This window comes from Mobula hypostoma, chromosome 5 (genome assembly GCF_963921235.1).
Source record: "Mobula hypostoma chromosome 5, sMobHyp1.1, whole genome shotgun sequence".
NCBI classification, from domain to species: Eukaryota; Metazoa; Chordata; class Chondrichthyes; order Myliobatiformes; family Myliobatidae; genus Mobula; species Mobula hypostoma.
The window spans coordinates 8,623,058-8,644,300 of NC_086101.1; the positions used below are offsets into that span (position 1 = coordinate 8,623,058).

A 21,243-nucleotide genomic window follows, 5' to 3' on the forward strand; every position below is an offset into this window, starting at 1 on the left:
ATGGCAGATGCAATTTAATGTGGATAAATGTGAAGTTATCCACTTTGGTGGCAAAAATAGGAAAACAGATTATTATCTGAATGGTGGCCAATTAGGAAAAGGGGAGGTGCAACGAGACCTGGGTGTCATTATACACCAGTCATTGAAAGTGGGCATGCAGGTACAGCAGGCGGTGAAAAAGGCGAATGGTATGCTGGCATTTATAGCGAGAGGATTCGAGTACAGGAGCGGGGAGGTACTACTGCAGTTGTACAAGGCCTTGGTGAGACCACACCTGGAGTATTGTGTGCAGTTTTGGTCCCCTAACCTGAGGAAAAACATCTTTGCCATAGAGGGAGTACAAAGAAGGTTCACCAGATTGATTCCTGGGATGGCAGGACTTTCATATGAAGAAAGACTGGATGAACTGGGCTTGTACTCGTTGGAATTAAGAAGACTGAGGGGGGATCTGATTGAAACGTATAAGATCCTAAAGGGATTGGACAGGCTAGGTGCAGGAAGATTGTTCCCGATGTTGGGGAAGTCCAGAACGAGGGGTCACAGTTTGAGGATAGAGGGGAAGCCTTTTAGGACCGAGATTAGGAAAAACTTCTTCACACAGAGAGTGGTGAATCTGTGGAATTCTCTGCCACGGGAAACTGTTGAGGCCAGTTCATTGGCTATGTTTAAGAGGGAGTTAGACATGGCCCTTGTGGCTACAGGGGTCGGGGGTATGGAGGGAAGGCTGGGGCGGGGTTCTGAGTTGGATGATCAGCCATGATCATAATAAATGGCGGTGCAGGCTCGAAGGGCCGAATGGCCTACTCCTGCACCTATTTTCTATGTTTCTATGTTTCTATTCTGAGGCTGTTCCCTCTGATTTTAGACTCCCCATTTAGAGGAAACATCCTGTCCTGTCCACTCTACCTAGGGCTTTCAATGGTCAATAGGGTTCAAGCAGATCCTCCCCCCTTTCTCCTTTCAGATCAGCCCCAACTTGGGAGTTTAGGACATGAAAGAAACCCTCTGCTCTCTCTGGGAAGTCAAGGTCCCAGCGGAGGTGTGGACCTCCCTCACAGCCACAGGCAGGAATCTCTGAGCTTTGGAGTAATATGGCCAGAATCCTGTCTTCAGCTCCAGTCTCCCTTTTACTGAAAGGATACAAGATTCAGGATATATTGTCATTCTTCAGTACACGAGTGTAAAGGAGATTAAACAATGCAGCAGAAAAAAACACAACAAGCATAAAGAACAGAATAAAAACAAAAAGCACAACAATATAAATATAAAATCAATTTGATAAAACAGTGTGCAATTCTCTTCTCATTGCTACCATCAAGTAGGACGTACAGGGATCTGAATACACTCATTCAACATTTTACGAACAGCTTCTTCCCCTCCATGATTAGATTAATGAATGAGCAATGAACCCATGAACACTACATCACTATTTCCCCTGCCTTTTTGCACTTCTTATTTAATGTTCATGTATTACAATCATCATTATGTGCCATGTCGTATGACATAGGCAGTCATGCTCTTTCCACGACCATGATAGTTCTTGGCAATTTTTCTACAGACGTGGTTTGTCATTGCCTTTTTCTGGGCAGTGTCTTTACAAGATGGGTGATCCCAGCCATTATAAGAGATTGCCTGGTGTCAGTGGTCATGTAACCAGGACTTGTAATGTGCACCAGCTGCTCATATGACCATCCACCACCTGCTCCCATGGCTTCATTTAACCCTGATCAGGGACTAAGTGGGTGTTACACCTTGGCTAGGGGGAGGGGAGGAGCATCTTGGTGCATTGGTGGAGATGTATTTCCAACCCCTCACCCAGATTGTATGTACATAAAGAGACGCTAAGTGATGTGGTGGTTGGGTGGGTGGGACAAGTTAATGAGCGGAGGTGTTGATCAGCCTGTTGGCTTGGGGGAAGTAACTGTTTTTGAGTCTAGTGGTCCTGAAGTGGATCCTGAAGTGGAGACTGTAGGGAAAAAAAATCACAGGAAAGTTGTTTGGACTGACGGTTTGAGTTATGAAGAGAAAATGGATAGGCTGGGACTGTTTTCCCTGGAGTGAAGAAGGCTGGGGTGACCTTATAGAGGTTTATGAACTCATGAAATAAGAAAAATATTCACAATTTTTCTTCAAGATAAGGGAATCTAAGATCTGAGGGCATAGGTTTAAGGTGAGAGAGGAAAGATTTAAAGAATTCCTGAAGGAGCAAGATGTTCACACAGAGAGCAGTTGGATGTTTCCTATAGTGGAGGAGTCAACGATCAGAGAGCACAGCCTCAGAATACAGGGGCATCCATTGTGAACAGAGCTGAGGAGGAATTTCTTAAGACAAAGTTGGTGAATCTGTAGAATTCATTGCCACAGTCGACTGTGGAAGGTATTTCTAAAGTCAGCCATGATAGAATGTGGGAGCATGCTCGATGGCCTAATTCTGCTCCTTTGTCCGATGTCTTATGGGTGTATAGAGCGAATTACGACCGGTGGTGGTAAATGGGGGTGTAATTACAATGTTCAAAAGACATTTGGGTAGGAAAGGTTCAAAAGGCTATGGGTCAAAAGGAGGTAAAGGGGATTAGCGTGGATCAGCATCGTGGTTGACATGTGTAAATTGTGCCGGATAGTCTGTTTCCGTGCTGTATCGCTCTGGGATAATGAACTCCGAAGGCAAGGGAGTGCGTATCACCACGTACTGCTCAGCCTTGCGAAGAAGGCGCGCCAGCGGCTCGACTTCGTTGGGGAATTTGGTATGTCAGCAAAGACGCTTGCAAATTTCTCCAGATGAGCTTGGGAGAGTATTCTGACCGGCTGCATCGCAGCCAGCTATGCGGACTCCAATGCACAGGATCGCAGGCGGCTTTGGAGGGTTGTGACTCGGCCGACTTCACCACGGGCGCAACCACCCATAGAGGACATCTTCCAAAAGGCGGCATTAATCATGCAGGATCCCCGCCATCTGGGACATACTCTCGTCTCATTACTCCCACCGGGGAGGAGATACGGGAGCGGAGAGAACGCCTGAAGATATTCGGTCAACATTTTAAGAACAATTGCTTCCCCTCTGCTGCCCGGTTTCTGAACGGTCCATGAGCCGTGAACGCACTGCGTTATTCGTTTTCTTTACTCCATTTATTTATAGTTTCCAAATTATAGTATTTTTATATATTTACATTTTACCACGCATTTCTTATCATACAAGTCAGGGACAATACATCAAATTCTGATTGTTATTCAGTACAGATCAGGACTTAGTTTACACGAAGCCTGACAAATCAGTTCAGGAAGCAGCTATGTAACTATGAGAGAGTGGGACTTCGTATTTTGAAATGCGGTTATTAATAATTCTATCCCCCTTTGCCTTCAGGCAAATTCAGCTCCCCCCTCCTACGTACCCACCCAGCTCAAAGCGCCCAATGAAATGATAAGTACGTGGGTGGGCGAGGGTTTAAATTGACAGAGAAACATGGACCGGCGACTGCGGATTAGAGATCGCGGAGGGACGGTCCTCTGTCTGCCCAGACAGCCTCGCCTCCCAGCGGGGAACTCCACCGGCCGGGGGAATTCAGGAGAGCTCTGGGCCCTGCCTGCGCCGAGAGTACCCCTCAGTGCCGCTGTTCGCTGCCGAACCGCCGGCTGCCTCCCGCACTCTGGTGCTGGAGCGATGCGGGAGGGTCAGCCGGGACAAGCACTGGACGCCGTGGCTCGCCAGCGGGGTGGACGCAGCGCTCTGCTGCCTTGCCACCAGGAGATGGCGAAGGTGGGGTCCAAAACACTGGTGATCCTCCTTCTGTGGTGCGCGGCCCTGACAGTTGCCTTCGTGGGGATGACTGGTTACCTGCTGATAGCTGGCGACTGCAGGAAGGTAGGTGGACACCCCACCCTCGCCTTTCAACATCTCTGATGGGATCCTCTGCTTCCTACCCAGCCTCCCCCCTTCGACCCAACGGTTCGCGACCGTCCACCGTCCGTAGGGGAGGTGGGAGCATAATTCCGAACCTCTTTGCATACCCCTAACTCCTCTGCCCTCCCGCCGCTCCCTCGTTGTCAAAGCCGGGATCCCGGAGTGGAATTCCCTGCCAGAGCTCCGGGAGTGCGGTTTGAACCAACGAGGCTGCCTGGCTCCTCAATAGAGGATAGGGGCAGTGAAAAGTTGACCTGGGAAACGGGCTCGCCTCGGTTACGGTGAAGACCCCACCCTGATCTGTCAAGGGAAGGAGATGTTGGAGGCCAGATCCCATTCAAAACTCGTGTCTATCTCTGTCCCTATCTATCTTTTCCAATGCCTCCGTCTCTAGAACATATAATTCTTTATCTCTCTCTCTTCCCCTCTATTTATCTCTCTTTCTGTGCCCCTTTATCTATATCTTTCTACTTTTGTTTCTCTATCGCTCTCATTCACAATTAAACTGGTTAGCCTCCAGACATCACCCGGCATTTGAAATCCATGAAGCAGGAAGGCAAGACAGCGGCTATACTTTATTAAGAGTTTGAAAAGATTTGGCATGTCAACAAACACACTCAAAAACTTCTATAGTTGTACCGTGGAGAGCATTCTGACAGGCTGCATCACTGTCTGGTATGGAGGGGCTACTGCACAGGACCGAAAGAAGCTGCAGAGGGTTGTAAATCTAGTCAGCTCCATCTTGGGCACTAGCCTACAAAGTACCCAGGACATCTTCGGGGAGCGGTGTCTCAGAAAGGCGGTGTCCATTATTAAGGACCTCCAGCACCCAGGGCATGCCCTTTTCTCACTGTTACTATCAGGTAGGAGGTACAGAAGCCTGAAGGCACACACTCAGTGATTCAGGAACAGCTTCTTCCCCTCTGCCGTCCGATTCCTAAATGGACATTAAAGCTTTGGAACCTACCTCACTTTTTAAATATACAGTATTTCTGTTTTTGCACATTATTTTAAATCTATTCAATATACGTAATTGACTTACTTGATTATCTATTATTATGTTTTATTCTATTATTATTATTATTTTCTCTCTACTAGATTATGTACCGCATTGAACTGTTGCTGCCAGATTAACAAATTCCACGTCATATGCCGGTGATAAACTTAATTCTGATTGTTTAGGAAGTTCTTCGACTTTCTCCCTTGAATCCCAGGAAAGGCGAGGGCTTTACTCCTTGGACAGGTGTCCGTATCATGACAAAGAATGGGACAAAATAACGCTGGCAGGCAAGATTAAGGAAATTCCCAGGGCATTTGATGAATACATTAAGGAGAAGGAGTGTAGAATACTGTGGGTGCCCTTATGAAATAGTCATAGTTATACTTTATTGATCCCGAAGGATCAATAAATCATGAGAGGTATAGATAGGGTAAGTCTTAGGTTCGGAAATCAAAAACGAGAGGGCGCAGGTTAAAAGTTTGAGGGAAAAGATTTAATTAGAACTTGAGGGACAATATTTCTTTCACAGAGAATAGTTCATCTATTGAATAAGCTGCCCGTGGAAGTGATTGATGCAGGCGCAGTAATTTCTAATAGACAGTTAGACAGGTTCACGGATGGGAAAGGTTCAGAAGGTTATTGAGCAAATGCTGGCAAATGGGATGACCTTAGATTGGGCATCTTGGTAGGTGTGGACCTGTTGCGCCGAAGGGTCTGTTTCTGGACTCTATCGTCTCACCCCGCCCGCCTGATCTCTGTGGCCTACACAATTCCCCTGGGTTTTCCGTTTCTCCGCGCCTTCAGCCGCTCCAATTCCTGGAATCCGCTCCCTTGACCTCTCCACCTTGGCTGAAACCGCAGAAGGTGCCGGCCCTTCCCTGGGGTTTACCACGGGTTACTGGTCCGGACAATCAGTTTCGCACTCTGGGGTGGGGACCGGGACTTGTTCGGTCTCCATTCACCAGGTGGTCCTCAGCTGAGCCCAGGGATAATGCGGGGTGGGTGGGGGGGAGTAAATGCAGTCGTTGCTGTGGTAGCTCAATATTCAAGAGTGCTTCCCGTACACAAATGGAAAGGAAAACAGAATAATTGTTATCACGAGATTCCGCAGATGCTGGAAATCCAGAATAGCGCGCGCAAAATGCGGAAGGAATTCAGCAAGTCGAGCAGCATCCAAGGGAATTAATAAACGGCCGACGTTCCGGCCCAAGACCCTTGATCAGACTTGCTAAGTTATTCATTTCTAGTCTGGGGTGCTGAAGAAGGCTCTCGGCCCGAAGAGTCGACTGTTTACTCTTTTCTATGGACGCTGCCAGGCCCGCTGAGTTCCTCCAGCATTTTGTGTGTGTTGCTTCATTTCTAAATGCTGGTTTACCTGTGAAATACTGTAATTGTTACTCCGGATCCGATGCAATACAAAACAGCCACAGTAAGATAAATAGCCCAGTAAATATAACTATACATTGATTGTTGATAGGAAATTATAAAGTAGTGGTGGTTGAGGCTGTGGAGGGGTGGGTTAGTCAGTGGGTGGAGGTGTTGATCAGTCTTGTCTGCTTGGGGACAGTAACTGTTTTTGAGACTGGTAGTTCTGGCGTGGATGCTACGTTGCCTTTTTCCCCACTAGAAATAGCCCAGAGTTCCACAGTGTGGCGATGAGCCTTGACCTCTGAACCGCCTCCCCAATTCAGAAAACTCTGACTCCACAGAGTTTTTGAAAAAATCCCAACCCTGGTGTTTTTGTCTCCTGGTGATAGGTGGGTACTCTGTGATGGGACATCCCTGGAGAACTGAGCAAGTGGACCGTGCAGTCGGGGCGGGCCTGGGTTTGCACAGCGGAGCCAGCCGTCTCCCTGTCTTCCTGCAGTCATCTCTTTCTCTGGCTGTCCATCCGTATATCTATTGTTTTCACCGTGTTTCTCCATCACTCTGTTTCTCTGAATCTCGATTTCACCTCGTTATTGCCATCCGTTTATCTTTTCGTTATCAGTATCTGCCCTTCTCAGTTTTCTGCCATTCACTGTCCATTTATTTATCTCCCCTTCCTTCTGGCACGTTCTCTCTAAAGTTGGCACACTCTTTACCAAGCTGTCTTTCTTCATCTCATCCTAACAATCCTTTTTCTTTCGCTCTGTTAAGTGTCTAGTTCTGTCCACCGTGCTATTTCCAAGCATTTCCCTGTATTTCTGCTCCTCATCTCTCTCCTGTCCTTTCTCCATCCCCATCTGTCTCCCTCTTTCTATTTATCTCTCTGTCTCTCTCTCAATCCTGATGAAGGGTCTCGGCCCGAAACGTTAACTCTTTATTCCCATCCATAAATGCTGCCTGACCTGTTGAGCTCCTTCAGCACATTGTGTGTATCTCTCGATCAACCCTAGTCTGCCTCACCCCTCTCTTTTCCCTCTCCCTTTCTCGCTACCACGCTCCCATTTTTCTTCCTCTGCCCCTTCCCCGTCTCCTTGACTTGCTCCCTCTCTCCATGCACCTATTTTTCTCCTTCTCCCCCTCCCTCTCTTTTTCCCACCTCTCGCCCTCCCCCTCCCTTCCGTCCTGTGTCTTATTGCTCGCTGCCTCTCAAAACAAGGCCTTGGTGAGACCACACCTGGAGTATTGTGTGCAGTTTTGGTCCCCTAATCTGAGGAAAGACATCCTTGCCATAGAGGGAGTACAAAGAAGGTTCACCAGATTGATTCCTGGGATGGCAGGACTTTCATATGATGAAAGACTGGATGAACTGGGCTTGTACTCGTTGGAATTTAGAAGATTGAGGGGGGAATCTGATTGAAACGTATAAAATCCTAAAGGGATTGGACAGGCTGGATGCAGGAAGATTGCTCCCGATGTTGGGGAAGTCCAGAACAAGGGGTCACAGTTTGAGGATAAAAGGGAAGCCTTTTAGGACTGCAATTAGGAAAAACTTCTTCACACAGAAAGTGGTGAATCTGTGGAATTCTCTGCCACAGGAAACAGTTGAAGCCAGTTCATTGGCTATATTTAAGAGGGAGTTAGATATGGCCCTTGTGGCTACAGGGATCAGGGGGTATGGAGGGAAGGCTGGGGCGGGGTTCTGAGTTGGATGATCAGCCATGATCATAATAAAAGGCGGTGCAGGCTCGAAGGGCCGAATGGCCTACTCCTGCACCTATTTTCTATGTTTCTAAAACACACCCATTTTCCTCCTTCGCCCCTCTCCCTCTCTCAAGTAGAGAGTAGCTGTCTCTCTCCGCCCCGCCCTCCAGTTTTCACTTCAGGTTGCGTGGTTGTCGGCCACTCTCTCGCTTCCTTGGTGAGACTGAGTAGCAGGCGAGGCCCGCATCTACTCCCGATGGTCTCCGCCCGGGGACGAGCCAAGCTCCACCCGTGGGTGGCTCCAGGTAGGCCCACACCGTCCGTGCTCCCATTTTTCGTGTGGAATCGAGCCACGCCGGAAACACGGGGCTGAATCCGCGACCCGGCACCGCGGGGTCCACGGAGAGGCCGAGAACGGCCGTCGCGGGATGACGCCAGCACAGAAGGAGTTAAACTCCCGAGTGTGGGTCAGGGCTGAGGGGAGGTTTTCCGAGAGGAACCGCCCTGAGAGACGAGTCACACAGCTCAGTGCCTCAGACTATTTATCTCTGTGCTCACGGCCAGCAGTCAATCTGGATCTCGGCCCAAGCTGTCTAGGGAACAAACCCACACCCAAAGGCTGGCAGAGAGCTGGAACCCGCTCCCCACGGGGGGCCAGGTTCCTAAATCACTCTGGAAGAGTCGTCAGCGCCCGAGTCGAAAGGGAGCGTGAGCACGGACGGGATCGGGAGCGTTGGGCCGAACGGCCTCTGTCTGCAGAACGGCTTGAATGGGTTGAAGTCCCCCTCGCTGCTGTGAGTGCTGGAGGGTGACCCTGTCGTCTTTGATGGGGGAGGGCCGAGTGGTTGAGCAAGGAGTCAGGGGTGGAGAGCAGAGCAGGGGCACTCAGGGAAAAAAAAGCAGAGAGGAGGGGGGGTAACAATCGCATTCAGAGAGCCAGCCTGCTGAATGAGGGAGAGGCAAGAAAGAGTGAGAGTGCAGGATCAGAGGGAATGCCACAGATAGAGGAAGAAGGATAGAAGATTAAGGGTGAATTTTATTTGTCACATACATTGAAACATAGTGCAAATGTCAAATCCAATCAGCGAGAATTGTGCTGGGGCAACACAGCATGCCATGCACACAAAATGCTGGAGGAGCTCAGCAGGCCAGGTAGCATCAAGGAAAAGAATACAGTCCACGCTGTCAGTGGTGGAGGGAGAGGGCATTAGTAGAGAGAGAGAGAGAGAGAGAGAGAGAGTGTGTGTGTGTGTGTGTGTGTGTGTGTGTGTGTGTGTGTGTGTGTGTGTGCAAGAGCAGAAATAGAAAGGTGGAGTGCAGGGCAGAGAGAGGGAAGGTGAGGACAGAGTGAACGGATGCAGCTATTAAAGGAGAGAGTGCTTGAGAGTGCAGGAGCAGAGAGAGAGGGAGGAAACAGACAGCCAGTCTATTTGAATAAACAGATGAAATGGGAGGTGGAGGAAACGAAACAGTAGGGTGGGCAGGAGGTGAAAGAAGAGAGTTGTCCTGTGTTCCAATTTGGACCGCAGGATGATGGAGGGGGCACTGGATGAAAGTGAAAGCTCAGGAGGGTGAAACAGGGAGAATAAGCACAGAGGAGTTTGCAGAGAAACTGATAGAGGTGACAGGAGGAGAGAAGAAGTGATTTCATTAGCAAGTGGGGGTGAGTGGGTGTGTTGGAAATCAACTGGTCGAAAGGATGGGGGAGAGAGAAAGCCTCCCCGTAGTGAGCCATGTCCTGGGGGGTTGGGAGTAGAATAAAGCCTAATCCCAGAATATCAATCAGGTCTATTATCACTGACATATGTTGTGAAGTTTGTTGTTTTGTCACAGCAGAACGGTACAAGATGTGAAAAAAACAATAAATTTCCATAAGAAATATAAAATATATTCAGTAGTGCAAGAAGAGAGAAAATCGTTCATGAGCTCATGGACCATTCAGAAGTCTGATGGTGAAGGGGACGAAGCTGTTCCTAAACTGTTGTATGAATATTTTAAAGCTCCTGTAACTCCTCCCTGATGATAGTGAAGATGACAGGACATGTCCCGGATGGTGAGGATGTTTAATGGTGAATGCCTCCTTTTGAAGGTGTCCTGCATGCTGGGGAGGCTAGTGGCCGTGATGCAGCTGGCTGAATTTTCAACTTCCTGCAACTTTTTCCAATCCTGTGAAGTAACCACAAGATGATGCAGTCAGTCTCTACGGATATCCTGGCATGGTGGAGGCTGCTTATGCAGTATCACGGCCTGTCATGGACTTACAGGAGTGTGTATGTGTGTTGGGAGAGGGGAATGAGGCTCATTTTACTGTGGTTGTTTGTGTTGCTCGATGTGATCTGTTTTATTGTGGTCTGCGTTGTGTTGTTCTGCTGAACAATGTGGACATGCTATGTTGGCACAGAACATACGGGCTGCCCCCCCAGCACATCCTTGGGTTGCGTTTAGAGTCACAGAGAAGTAAGCGCAGAAACAGGCTCATCTTGTGTTCTGTCGCTGAGCAGCAGTGAACCATCTGAGTGGCCTGTCAGAGTTCTCTTTGGGAACTAGTTGATCTGATCTGCATTTCTGATCTGGCTATTGTTCATGATTGCACTTAATAAAAAAAAAATCTAGTCCATGCTGTAAAAACATTTAAACTGTCTACGCCCATTGACCTGCACTGGGGTCATAGCGCTCCATATCCCTACTGTCCATGCATCTATCCGAACCTTTCTTAAAAGTTGTAAACAAGCTCACATGGACCACTTATTCTGGCAGCTGATTCCACACTCTCATGCCCCTCTGAGTGAAGAAGTTTCACCCCATGTTCCCCTTAAACTTTTCACCCTTCACACTTAACGTATGACCTCTGGTTGTAATCCTACCCAACCTCAGTGGAAAAAGCCTGTTTGCATTTCCCTATCTATACCCCTCATAAATTTTATATACCTTTATTAAATAGGATGTGGAAGCATTGGAAATGGTACAGAGGAGATTTACCAGGACGCTGCCTGGTTTAGAAAGTATGCATTATGATCAGAGATTAAGGAAGCTAGGGCTTTACTCTTTGGAGAGAAGGAGGATGAGAGGAGACATGATAGAGGTGTACAAGATAATAAGAGGAACAGATAGAGTGGATAGCCAGCGCCTCTTCCCCAGGGCACCACTGCTCAATACAAGAGGACATGGCTTTAAACTAAGGGGTGGGAAGTTCAAAGGGGATATTAGAGGAAGGTTTTTTACTCAGAGAGTGGTTGGTGCGTGGAATGCACTGCCTGAGTCAGTGGTGAAGGCAGATACACTAGTGAAGTTTAAGAGACTACTAGACAGGTATATGGAGGAATCTAAGGTGGGGGCTTATATGGGAGGCAGGGTTTGAGGGTCGGCACAACATTGTGGGCTGAAGGGCCTGTACTGTGCTGTACTATTCTATGTTCTATGTTCATCACTATCTTCTACATTCTAAAGAATACAATCCTAACCTATTCAATCTTTTCTTATAACTCAGGCCCTCCAGTCCCAGCGAGATCCTTGCAAATTTTCTCTGTACTCTTTCAACCCTATTTACATCTTTCCTGTAGGTAGGTGATCAAAACTGCACATAAATTAGGCCTCACTGTCTTGCATAACGTCAAAATAACATCCCATCTCCTGTACTCAATCCATTGATTTATGAAGGGCAATGTGCCTGTGTCTCCTTTACGACCCTATATGCCTGTGGCACCACTTTCAATGAATTATGTACCTGTATTTCACTGTATGTTTCCAAGTGCATGTGATAAATCAATCTGAAAGTTAGCTTTTTGCTGCAACAACACGACAGAACATAAATCATACTTTTCTTACACAACAAAAAATAACAACAGTACTGAGGGAGGGGAGAGGAGTATAGAGTCTGAGCATAAGGTGTTTGGTGGAGGTGGGAGAGGAGAGGATGGAGGAAGAAGCTAGGAGGTGATAGGTGGAAGAGGTGGTGGGCTGAAGAAGCAGGGGTGCAGTGCTAGCCGGAGCACGTCCGGCTCATCTTTAAGAAAAAAAGCCGAAATAAACAAGCTAATTAATTAGGTGCTGCCCAGGGTGATTTGAGTATTTCAGAAACTGCTGATCTTCTGGGATTTTTACGCACAACAGACTCTGGAGTTTACAAAGAATGGTGCCAAAAACAAAAAAAATCATCCAGCGAGTGGCTGTTCTGTGAGCGAAAACATCTTGTTAAATCCACTGGCTGGATTTTTTTTGTTTTTGGCACCATTCTTTGTAAACTCCAGAGTCTGTTGTGTGTAAAAATCCCAGGAGATCAGCCGTTTCTGAGATACTCAAATCACCCTGGGCGGCACCTAATTAATTAGCTTGCTTATTTCAGCTTTTTTCTTAAGGATGTGCCAGACACGCTCCAGTGCGCTCCAGCTAGCATTGCATCCCTGTGAAGAAGGAATCTAATTGGAGAGGAGAGTGGATAATGGGAGAAAGGGAAGAAGGAGGGGAGGTTAAAGGCAGATGAGAGGGGAACCAGAGTGATGAATTGAAAAAGAAAGGAGAATGGGAGAAATTGCCGAAGATAGAGAAATCGATATCTGTGCCATCAGGTTTAAGGCTACCCAGGCAGAGTATGAGGTGTTGCTCCCGCAGCTGCCTGTGGCTTCATTCTGGCTTTGGAGGAGGCTGTGGACAGACACGTCAGAATGGGAAGTTGAACTTCACCTACTACCTGCCAGCCTGTACTCCTTTCTCTCCCACTACCTTCTTATTCAGACCTCTTCCCCCTTCATTTCCAGTCCTGATGAAGGGTCTTGGCCCGAAATATAGTGACTGCTTATTCCCCTCCATAGGTGCTGCCTGACCTGCTAGGTTCCTCCAACATTTTGAGTGTGTGTTGCTCAAGACTTCCAGCATCTGCAGAATCCCTTGAGTTTATGAGAAAATCTGGCAGTGTTTCTTCACATCTAGACTGTGTTCCCCGGGACACAAGGAAAGACCATTTCCCCTTTGCATGTGGGCTACTCGGCCTCCTGATAACCTCCCCCAACACAAACCCTTGGATCTGAGACCAATCTGACAATGGTGCAGAAATCCTTGCCGTGACTCCTTCAACCTAACAACCTTTAGACCAGGGGCAAAACAACCTGGGGTCTATGGACCCCATGGATAATGGCAGGGTGTGTGGCATAAAAAAGGTTGGGAACCCCTGCCTTAGACCATCACTGTGCAAAGAGTCAGAGAACACTTTGGCACTTTTCCCGTCTAGTCCACCTAAGCTCATCACTCCCACTGGGTATGGGCGGTGGACAACAGCTCGCCAGAGTTCCCTGTCCTGGGCCAGCCTTTCAAGTTGTCCCCAGGTGTTTCCTTCCTCTCCTGGGGGTAAGGTCTCTGAAGCTTTGTTTGGCATTTCTGGAGCACGCCAAATGCTCAAGCCCCATGCTCAACCCTCCCCCTTTCGCAAGCGGGCTTGGGACCATCCAGAGCAGAGTTCATCTAGTCCATTGCTGAACTATGAATCTGCCTAGTCCCATTGAGCTGCTACTGAAATCACACTGTTTTGTTAATGGAACAGTTACAGAGCTGTGCCTCCTTGTAATTTGGATATGATTAACCGGTAAGCACAGAAGGTGAGGGAATTCCCCAAAGTGAGGTAATGGTTTAGTTATTGCACACAGGGAGTCTTGACAGCCTGACACTGTGTTATTTCAGTAATCAAGAGTGCTTCAGTGCACTCTCCTCACCTCTCCACGCAACCCCAGTGGCACATGGTCATCCACGCGACCTCTCCCTGTGCTTGCGGTGGCAGGCCTGGCCCCCTCTGCAAGGGTGGACGGGGAGTGGGGAGTCAAGTCAAAGGACCAAACTCACAGCAATCAGCCCAGTTTAATTTAATGTATAACCCCCCTCCCCACCAGTCTCTGTCTGTCTCCCTCTCTCCTTTAAATCTCTATTATTACACCTTCCACTCTGTACCCCTCTCCCCTATTTCCTTATTTTTCTCACCCTTGCCCTCTCTTTTCATCTCTCCCCCTCCTTATCTCTGTCAAAGCTCCTCACTCTTACTTTCTCTCTTCCCTTTTCTGGATCGACTGGGCTTATCCTCACCGGAATTTAGAAGATTGAGGGGGGATCTTATTGAGACGTATAAAATTCTAAAGGGATTGGACAGGCTAGATGCAGGAAGGTTGTTCCTGATGTAAGGGAAGTCCAGAATGAGGGGTCACAGTTTGAGGATAAAGCGGAAGCCTTTTAGGACCGAGATGAGGAAAAACTTCTTCGCACAGAGAGTGGTGAATCTGTGGAATTCTCTGCCACAGGAAACAGTTGAGGCCAGTTCATTGGCTATATTTAAGAGGGAGTTAGATATGGCCCTTGTGGCTAAGGGGATCAGTGGGTATGGAGAGAAGGCAGGTACAGGGATCTGAGTTGGATGATCAGCCATGATCATACTGAATGGTGGTGCAGGCTCGAAGGGCCAAATGGCCTACTCCTGCATCTATTTTCTTTGTTTCTAGGTCTCTCCCACCTCTCTCCCCCTTCCTCACTCAATTCTTTTTCCTCCTCCCTTTTTCTTCCCTTTTCCTTCCCTTTTCTCCTCCTTTCTTTATGTCTTGTCTCTGTCACTCTCAGGGATCACATATCCTTCACTCTGAACTCTCACAGACACAAGTCTTCCCTGCCCAGCCTTTCCCCAGAAGACAACTCACCCATTTCAGCTGTGAACTAAGTAATGAACCAAGCTCCATGCCAATGCCCTCTATAACTGAAGTTCAACTTCCTTTCTTTTTTGTTCAAATTCCTCACAATAACATGAGCTGCAGACAAAGGGGAACCAGCAATTTTGCTTTGAGGATTTCCAGAAGGTATTGGTTTATTATTATTGCATACACCAAGATACAGTGGGAAGGTTTTCACCACTCATTCTACCTTTGCTGCCATTCGCAGTACAGAATCGGTATAGGTAAGTTGTGAAGAAGCATAAGAAAGCTATGGGGGATAGTGATAGGTTAGTGAGAGGGCAAATAGAGTACAGTGCAGGAGATGGTTAAACTCTTCATTCTGAAAAGAAAAATATGAAAAATAAAGTAATCTACAAAGGGGAGGACTTGGACATTAAATTCTAGATAAGTAAGCCGTTCTAAGGACGAGTCTCCGCATGAAATATCGACTGTTTATTTCCCACCATAGGTGCTGTCTGACTTGTCGAATTCTTCCATATTTTGTGCAGTTTGCTGAGGATTTCCAGCATCTGCAGAATTTCTTGTGTTAGCGAAAAGCTTTTGTTTGCATGCCATACAGGCAGCTCATTCTGTACGTAACACATTGAGAGAGTACAGACAGAAAACAGTAGATGAGAATCACGGACCGGCACATTAGCATAGCAATTATAATAAATGATAAAGGCATCCGTTAGTCTTGTGAGACCGTGGATCTGCACCTGGAAAGTCTTCACTCTCCAGGGCACAGGCCTGGGCAAGGTTGTATGGAAGACCAGCAGTTGCCCATGCTGCAAGTCTCCCCTCTCCACGACACTGATATTGTCCAAGGGAAGGGTATTAGGACCCATACAGCTTGGCACCAGTGTCGTCGCAGAGCAATGTGTGGTTAAGTGTCTTGCTCAAGGACACAACACGCTGCCTTGGCTGGGGCTCGAACTCATGACCTTCAGATCGCTAGTCCAATGCCTTAACCAGTTGGCCACGTGCCCACTCTATAGCAATTAATATATCGCTATTACTGCACCAGAGACCCAGCTTCGATTCTGCCGCTGTTTGTGAGCAATTTGTTCACTTTCCCCATGACTGCGTGCTTTCCTCCGGGTGCTCCGGTTTCCTCCCACATTCGAAAGGTGTGAGTCAGTCGGTTAAATGGTCACATGGTGTAATTGGGTGGTATGGGCTCATTGGGGCAGAAGAACCTGTTAAGGTGCTGTATCTCTTTTTTGAAAAATAAGTCTTTTATTAGATTAGATGTATTTATTAGTCACATGTACATCAAAACATAGTGAAATATGTTGATTGTGTTAACAAGCAACACCGATCTGATGAAACTTGGGGGCGGGGCATAGTGAGCAGCCCGTAAGTAGCGTTACAGTTATAGAGAAAGTACAGTGTGGGAAGACAACAAACATTCAAGGGCCATGACGAGGCACACTGGGAGATCAAATAGTCGTCTGTAGTGTATGAAAGGTCTGTCCAAGAGTTTAGTAACAGCAGGGAAGAAGGTGTCCTTGAGTCTGGTGGGACGTGCCTTGTATCTTCTACCTGATGGGAGTGGGGGAGCAGTGAATGTCCGGAGTGGGTTGGGGTCTTTGATTATAGAACATAAAAGGTAGAACAGTGCAGCACACGAACAGACCCTTCAGCCCACAATGCTGTACTGGACCAAACAACTTAGTAATCGAATGGATAAGCAAACTACTCTCTCCTGCTTGTCGTCGCTCCATATTCTACCATTTTCCTCACATTCATGTGCCTCTGTAAGCATCTCTTAAAAGTCTCTAATGTTTCGGTCTCTGTCACCACCTCAGGCAGCACGTTCCAAGCACTCTGTTTTTTAAAAACAACTTGTTCCTCACACCCCCTTTGAAATGACCCCCTCTCACCTTAAACACATACCCTCCAGAATTAGCCATTTCAATCCAGGGGGAAAGATATTGACTGTCTGTTCCATCTACGCCTCTTATGAACCTCTATCAAATCTCCCCTCAGCCTCTGCCACTTCAAATAGAACAACCCAAGTTTATCCAACTTCTCGTTATAGCACGTGCCCTCTCATCCAACCAACATCCAGGTAAACCTCCTCTGCACCATCTCCAAAGCCTCAGCATTCTTCTTATAGTGGGGTGACCAGAACTGTATGCAATACTCCAGATGGGGCCTAGCTAGAGTTTGAAAAGCTCTAACATAGCTTCCTGACCTTTGAACTCAAAGCTTTGACTAATAAATGCAAGCCACCTGTGTGCCTTGTTAACTACCCTATCATGAGGAATGAGAAATTAGACAAAGGCGATGGAGGCCTGATTACTCTGGATGTTTTGCGCCAAAGGGCCTTTTCCCTGCCCTGTGACTCTTTGACTCTACCGCTAACAGTTTCAATAGCTTTATCAGCATCTTTTATATAAATTATGAAACCTGTCCTCAGCACAGACACCCCGTTAGATCTTGCCAAGCAAAGAAAGGCCTGCTTACGCCTGCTTCCAGCTACTCTACAAGCTGAACTCGAGCTACATCAGAAGATCACCTCCCACACCATCAGGTTTTCTGTTTCACAATATCCCTTGATGTGGCAACCTTATCAAAAGCCTCATGGAAATCTAAACCTTGTGATTCTTTGAACACACATTTTCAAAGAACAATAAACTGGCCAAACGCATTTACGATGTGTCCCGGCGCATCCGCGGATGGGCTGGGACACGTTATCAGTGTTTTGGTTGTTGAACATCAGACACTCTCACCCAAGTGACCGAACCAGGGTTGATCAGGCCTTGGCTTGCGGCTTAATAGGTCCCACCTCTTGATCCATATCCATCTAGAGTCTCACTCAGCACCCTCTGATGGTCCTGATGGCTCTTTTCTTTGCAGGTCTTGTAATGTCAAGGAGAGAGTAGGTTCTGTACAATGAGCAGCCATCAAAATCTCGACAACTCACCTCGCATCGTGCCCTCCTCCCCTGTCCCTGGCACTGCTCTACCAGCTCCTGGTATTTGGGTTTCTTACATTCACACACCACCTCAATTCGGTCTTTCCAAGCCACTGTCAGTTCCACCATGGCCATCTGCTTTGAAACCTCTGAGAGAATGACCATGTCAGCCCTCAGGGATGATGAAGCGATGAAGTTTGGGAACTTCAATTGCTTGCCAAGTTTAACTTTCGGTTGCCACTCAGACAGTGTGGTGAGCAAGCCTGCTGCGAATCTGAGCTGAGGCTGTGGTCTCCAGCTTTGATAAAGGCTATGGACTCTCTATCGTGAATGGCTGAGGGGATATCCCTTCCACAAAACAATGTTGACATGCCCAGTCACCATAAGTTTCATTTAGTGCCCTGCGATAAGGGTTTAAATAAATATGGATTTGTCCTAGGTTAAACATGCACTTTGGACGAAGAAATGGAAGTGTTGACTATTTTCTAAATGGAGAGAAAATATAAAAACAAAATGAGCTCAAGGGGATTTGGGAGTCCTTGTGCAGGATTCCCTAAAGGTTTATTTGCAGGTTGAGTCAGTGGTGAGGAGGGCAAATGCAATGTTAGCATTCATTTCAAAAGGACGAGAATATAAAAGCAAGAATATAATGTTCAGACTTTAGAAAGTGCTGGTGAGGCCTCACTTGGAGTATTGTGAGCAGTTTTTGGCCCTTTATCTTGGCAAAGATGTGCTGCAATTAAAGACGTTTCAAAGGAGGTTCACAAAAATGATTCCGGGATTACGCAGCTTGTCATATGAGGAGTCTTTAGCTCTGGGCCTGTATTCACTGGAATCCAGAAGAATGAGGGGTGACTTAATTGAAACCTATCGAATGGTAAAAGGCCTTGATTGACTGGATGTAGAGAAGATGTTTCCTATGGTGGGAGTGTCTAAGACCAGAGGACACAGCCTCAGAATAGAGGGACGTCCTTTTAGATTGGAGATGAGGAGGAATTTCTTTAGCCAGAGAGTGGTGAATCTGTAGAATTCAGGCAGCTGTGGAGGCCAGGTGTTTACGCATCTTTAAGGCAGATAGATTCTTGATTAGTCAGGGCATGAAGGGATATGGAGGAAAGGCAGGAGATTGGGGCTGAGAGGAAAAATGGATCGGCCATGCTGAAATGGCAGACCAGACTCGATGGACCAAGTGGCCTGGTTCTGTTCATAGATGTTATGAACTTATGGTCTCATGGTCTTATAATGTTAAGGTGACTGTACAAAAGTACAGGGGTGATGTGAGAGGTAAGTGTTTTACAGAGAGTGGTGAGAGAGGCAGTTACGTTAGGGACGCTTAAGAAGTTGCTAGACAGCACATGGATGAGAGAAAAATTGGGGGCTTTGTAGGGGGAATGGGTTAGATTAATCTTAGAGTAGGTTAAAAGTTCAGCACAGTGTTTTTAATGGCTTAAAATTATTTCTTGAAGGTTTGTGTTAAGATAACCGTTTCATGCTTTCTGTTTCCTTTTTTTCATAAAAAAAGAAACGTTATTTTCCTCTCCAGTGGAATCTTCCCCAGACTTGGGGAGTTTTGGAAAATTAAACCCAAAAGAACTATCTCACTAGGATGCTCCTGTCCCGTGTTCTATAGTGCAGGGAGTTTCCAGCTCAGTGAGAGCTAAGATTACAAAGAGGTCCCATCTGTGGTTTTGTCTCTGAGACACGGAGAACATACAACAGGCAATACACCCCAGTAGTTTGGGTCGGCACAGTAGCATAGAGGTTAGCGTAATGCTATTGCAGCCCCACCGACACGGGTTCAAGTCCTGTCGCTGTCCTTGAAGAGTTTGTCGGCTCTCTCCGTGACCACACGGGTTTTCATTGGAGGTGCATGGAGGGATATGGTCCGTGTGCAGGTCAGTGGGACTAGGCAGAAAATGGTTCAGCACAGCCAAGAAGGGCCAAAAGGCCTGTTTCTGTGCTGTAGTTTCTATGGTTCTATGGTTCTCTCGATGCTCCAGGCACTTTGTTGGTGCAGAAAGCATGATGCTACTTTCCGGTTGCCTAATCTTTGGACTGTGTTGGTTGTTGACACAAATGACACATTTCACTGTATGCTTCGATCTTCTGATGTACATGTGACAAATGAGGCTAATCTTTAACAACAGTAAGCTACTGGAAAAAAATGTGGCTTAACATAATTATGGTTAATACTTCCTCCTTATCCATCAATAAAGATTACTGTTTGGCAGAGAACAATGCTGAAGAAACTCCTCAGAGGAATTGAGCAATGTGCAGTTGTGTGGGTCAGAGTCGCAGAAGTAGTTGTTTCACTTTGTGAATGGAATTCCCTGGCTGAGGCACGTTACCAACATCTGCATGCTGGTGTAGCAGTTAGCATAGTGCTCCTACAACATCAGCCACTTGGGTCAATTCCCACTGCTGTCTGTAAGGAGATTATACATTCTCCCTGTCACTGCGTGGGTTTCCTCCGTGTGCTCTGATTTCCTCCCACATTCCAAAGATGTACTAGTAGGTTAATTGATCACATGGGTGTAATTGGGCAGTGCAGGCTTATTGGGCTGGAAGGGCCTGTTACCGTGCTGCCATCATCATTATGTGCCGTGTCGCATGAATTGGGCGATCATGGTCTTACCATGATCAAGACGGTTCTTGGCAATTTTTTCTACGTTAGTCATTTGCCAATGCCTTCTGGGCAGTTTCTCTACAAGACTGGTGAACCCAGCCATTCTCAGTACTATTCAGAGATTGTTTGCCTGGCATCAGTGGTTGCATAACCAGGACTTGTGATCTGCACCGGCTGCTCATTCGACCATCCACCACCTGCTCCCATCGCTTCACATGACCTTGATCGGGGGAGAGGCACTAAGCACATGCTACAGCTTGCCCAAAGGTGACCTGCGGGCTAGCAGAGGGAAGGAGCACCTTACACCTCCCTTGTTAGAGATATATCTCCACCCTGCCACCTGTATCTCTCCATCCCTGGATATTCATGTGTCTACTGAACAGCCTCTTTAACTCCACTATTGTATCTGCTTCCAACACATTCCTGGCCGTGTGTTCTGGGAGCCCTCACTCTCTGCCATGCACATCTCCTTTACACTTCCCCCTCTCACCTTAAATGTGCGTCCTCTAAATTTTTAATGTTTCTGCTCCAGGGGAAAAGATTCTGAATGTCTACTTCATCTCCGCCACCAAAATTTTATAGACTTCTGTCAGGTTTCCCCTCAGCTTTTGAAACTCCAGAGAAACAACCCAGGTTTCCAGGTTTGTCTATCCTCTCCATGCTCTTTAATCCAGGCAGAACCTTGCTAAAATTCTCTCCAAAGCCGACGCATTCTTCCTGTAATGGGGCAACCAGAACTGTACACAGTACTTCAAGTGCGGCTTAACCAAGGTTGCAAAGTGACTCCTGACTCTTCCACTCAGTGCCCGACCAGTGGAGGAAAGCATGCCTTTGCCTCCAAGACCCCGGGATCCCTCTGTACATCAAAGCTCTTTCAGAGGCAGCAAAAAGAGTAGACAGAGTCCATGGAGGCTAGTTCCTGTGCTGTGAAGAGCAGTGTCAGCTGCTCTCTGCGGTCACATGCAGAGAAGTTGCCACACCAAGCCGTTATGCATTCAGACAGAATGGTGCATCAATAGAAATTGGTTAGGGTCGATGGGAATATGC

At 47.2% G+C, this 21,243-nt stretch overlaps 1 protein-coding gene and 1 long non-coding RNA gene across 4 annotated transcripts in view; one reads left to right on the forward strand and one right to left on the reverse strand.

The window, feature by feature from the left end:
* Nucleotides 1-21,243, reverse strand: part of LOC134346556 (uncharacterized) — a 103,907-nt gene that overhangs the window by 32,534 nt on the left and 50,130 nt on the right. The gene's annotated exons all lie outside the window — the stretch shown is intronic.
* Nucleotides 3,401-21,243, forward strand: part of LOC134346550 (lymphotoxin-alpha-like) — a 57,581-nt gene continuing 39,738 nt past the window's right edge. For 2 of the 3 annotated variants that reach the window (XM_063047970.1, XM_063047968.1), the window contains exon 1: nt 3,401-3,859. In XM_063047970.1, the coding sequence (XP_062904040.1) occupies nt 3,461-3,859 (399 nt within the window). In that variant the 5' untranslated portion in view covers nt 3,401-3,460. Of the gene's footprint in view, nt 3,860-8,283; nt 8,762-21,243 lie in introns of those variants that run through there. The other variant, XM_063047969.1, reaches the window with a different exon arrangement.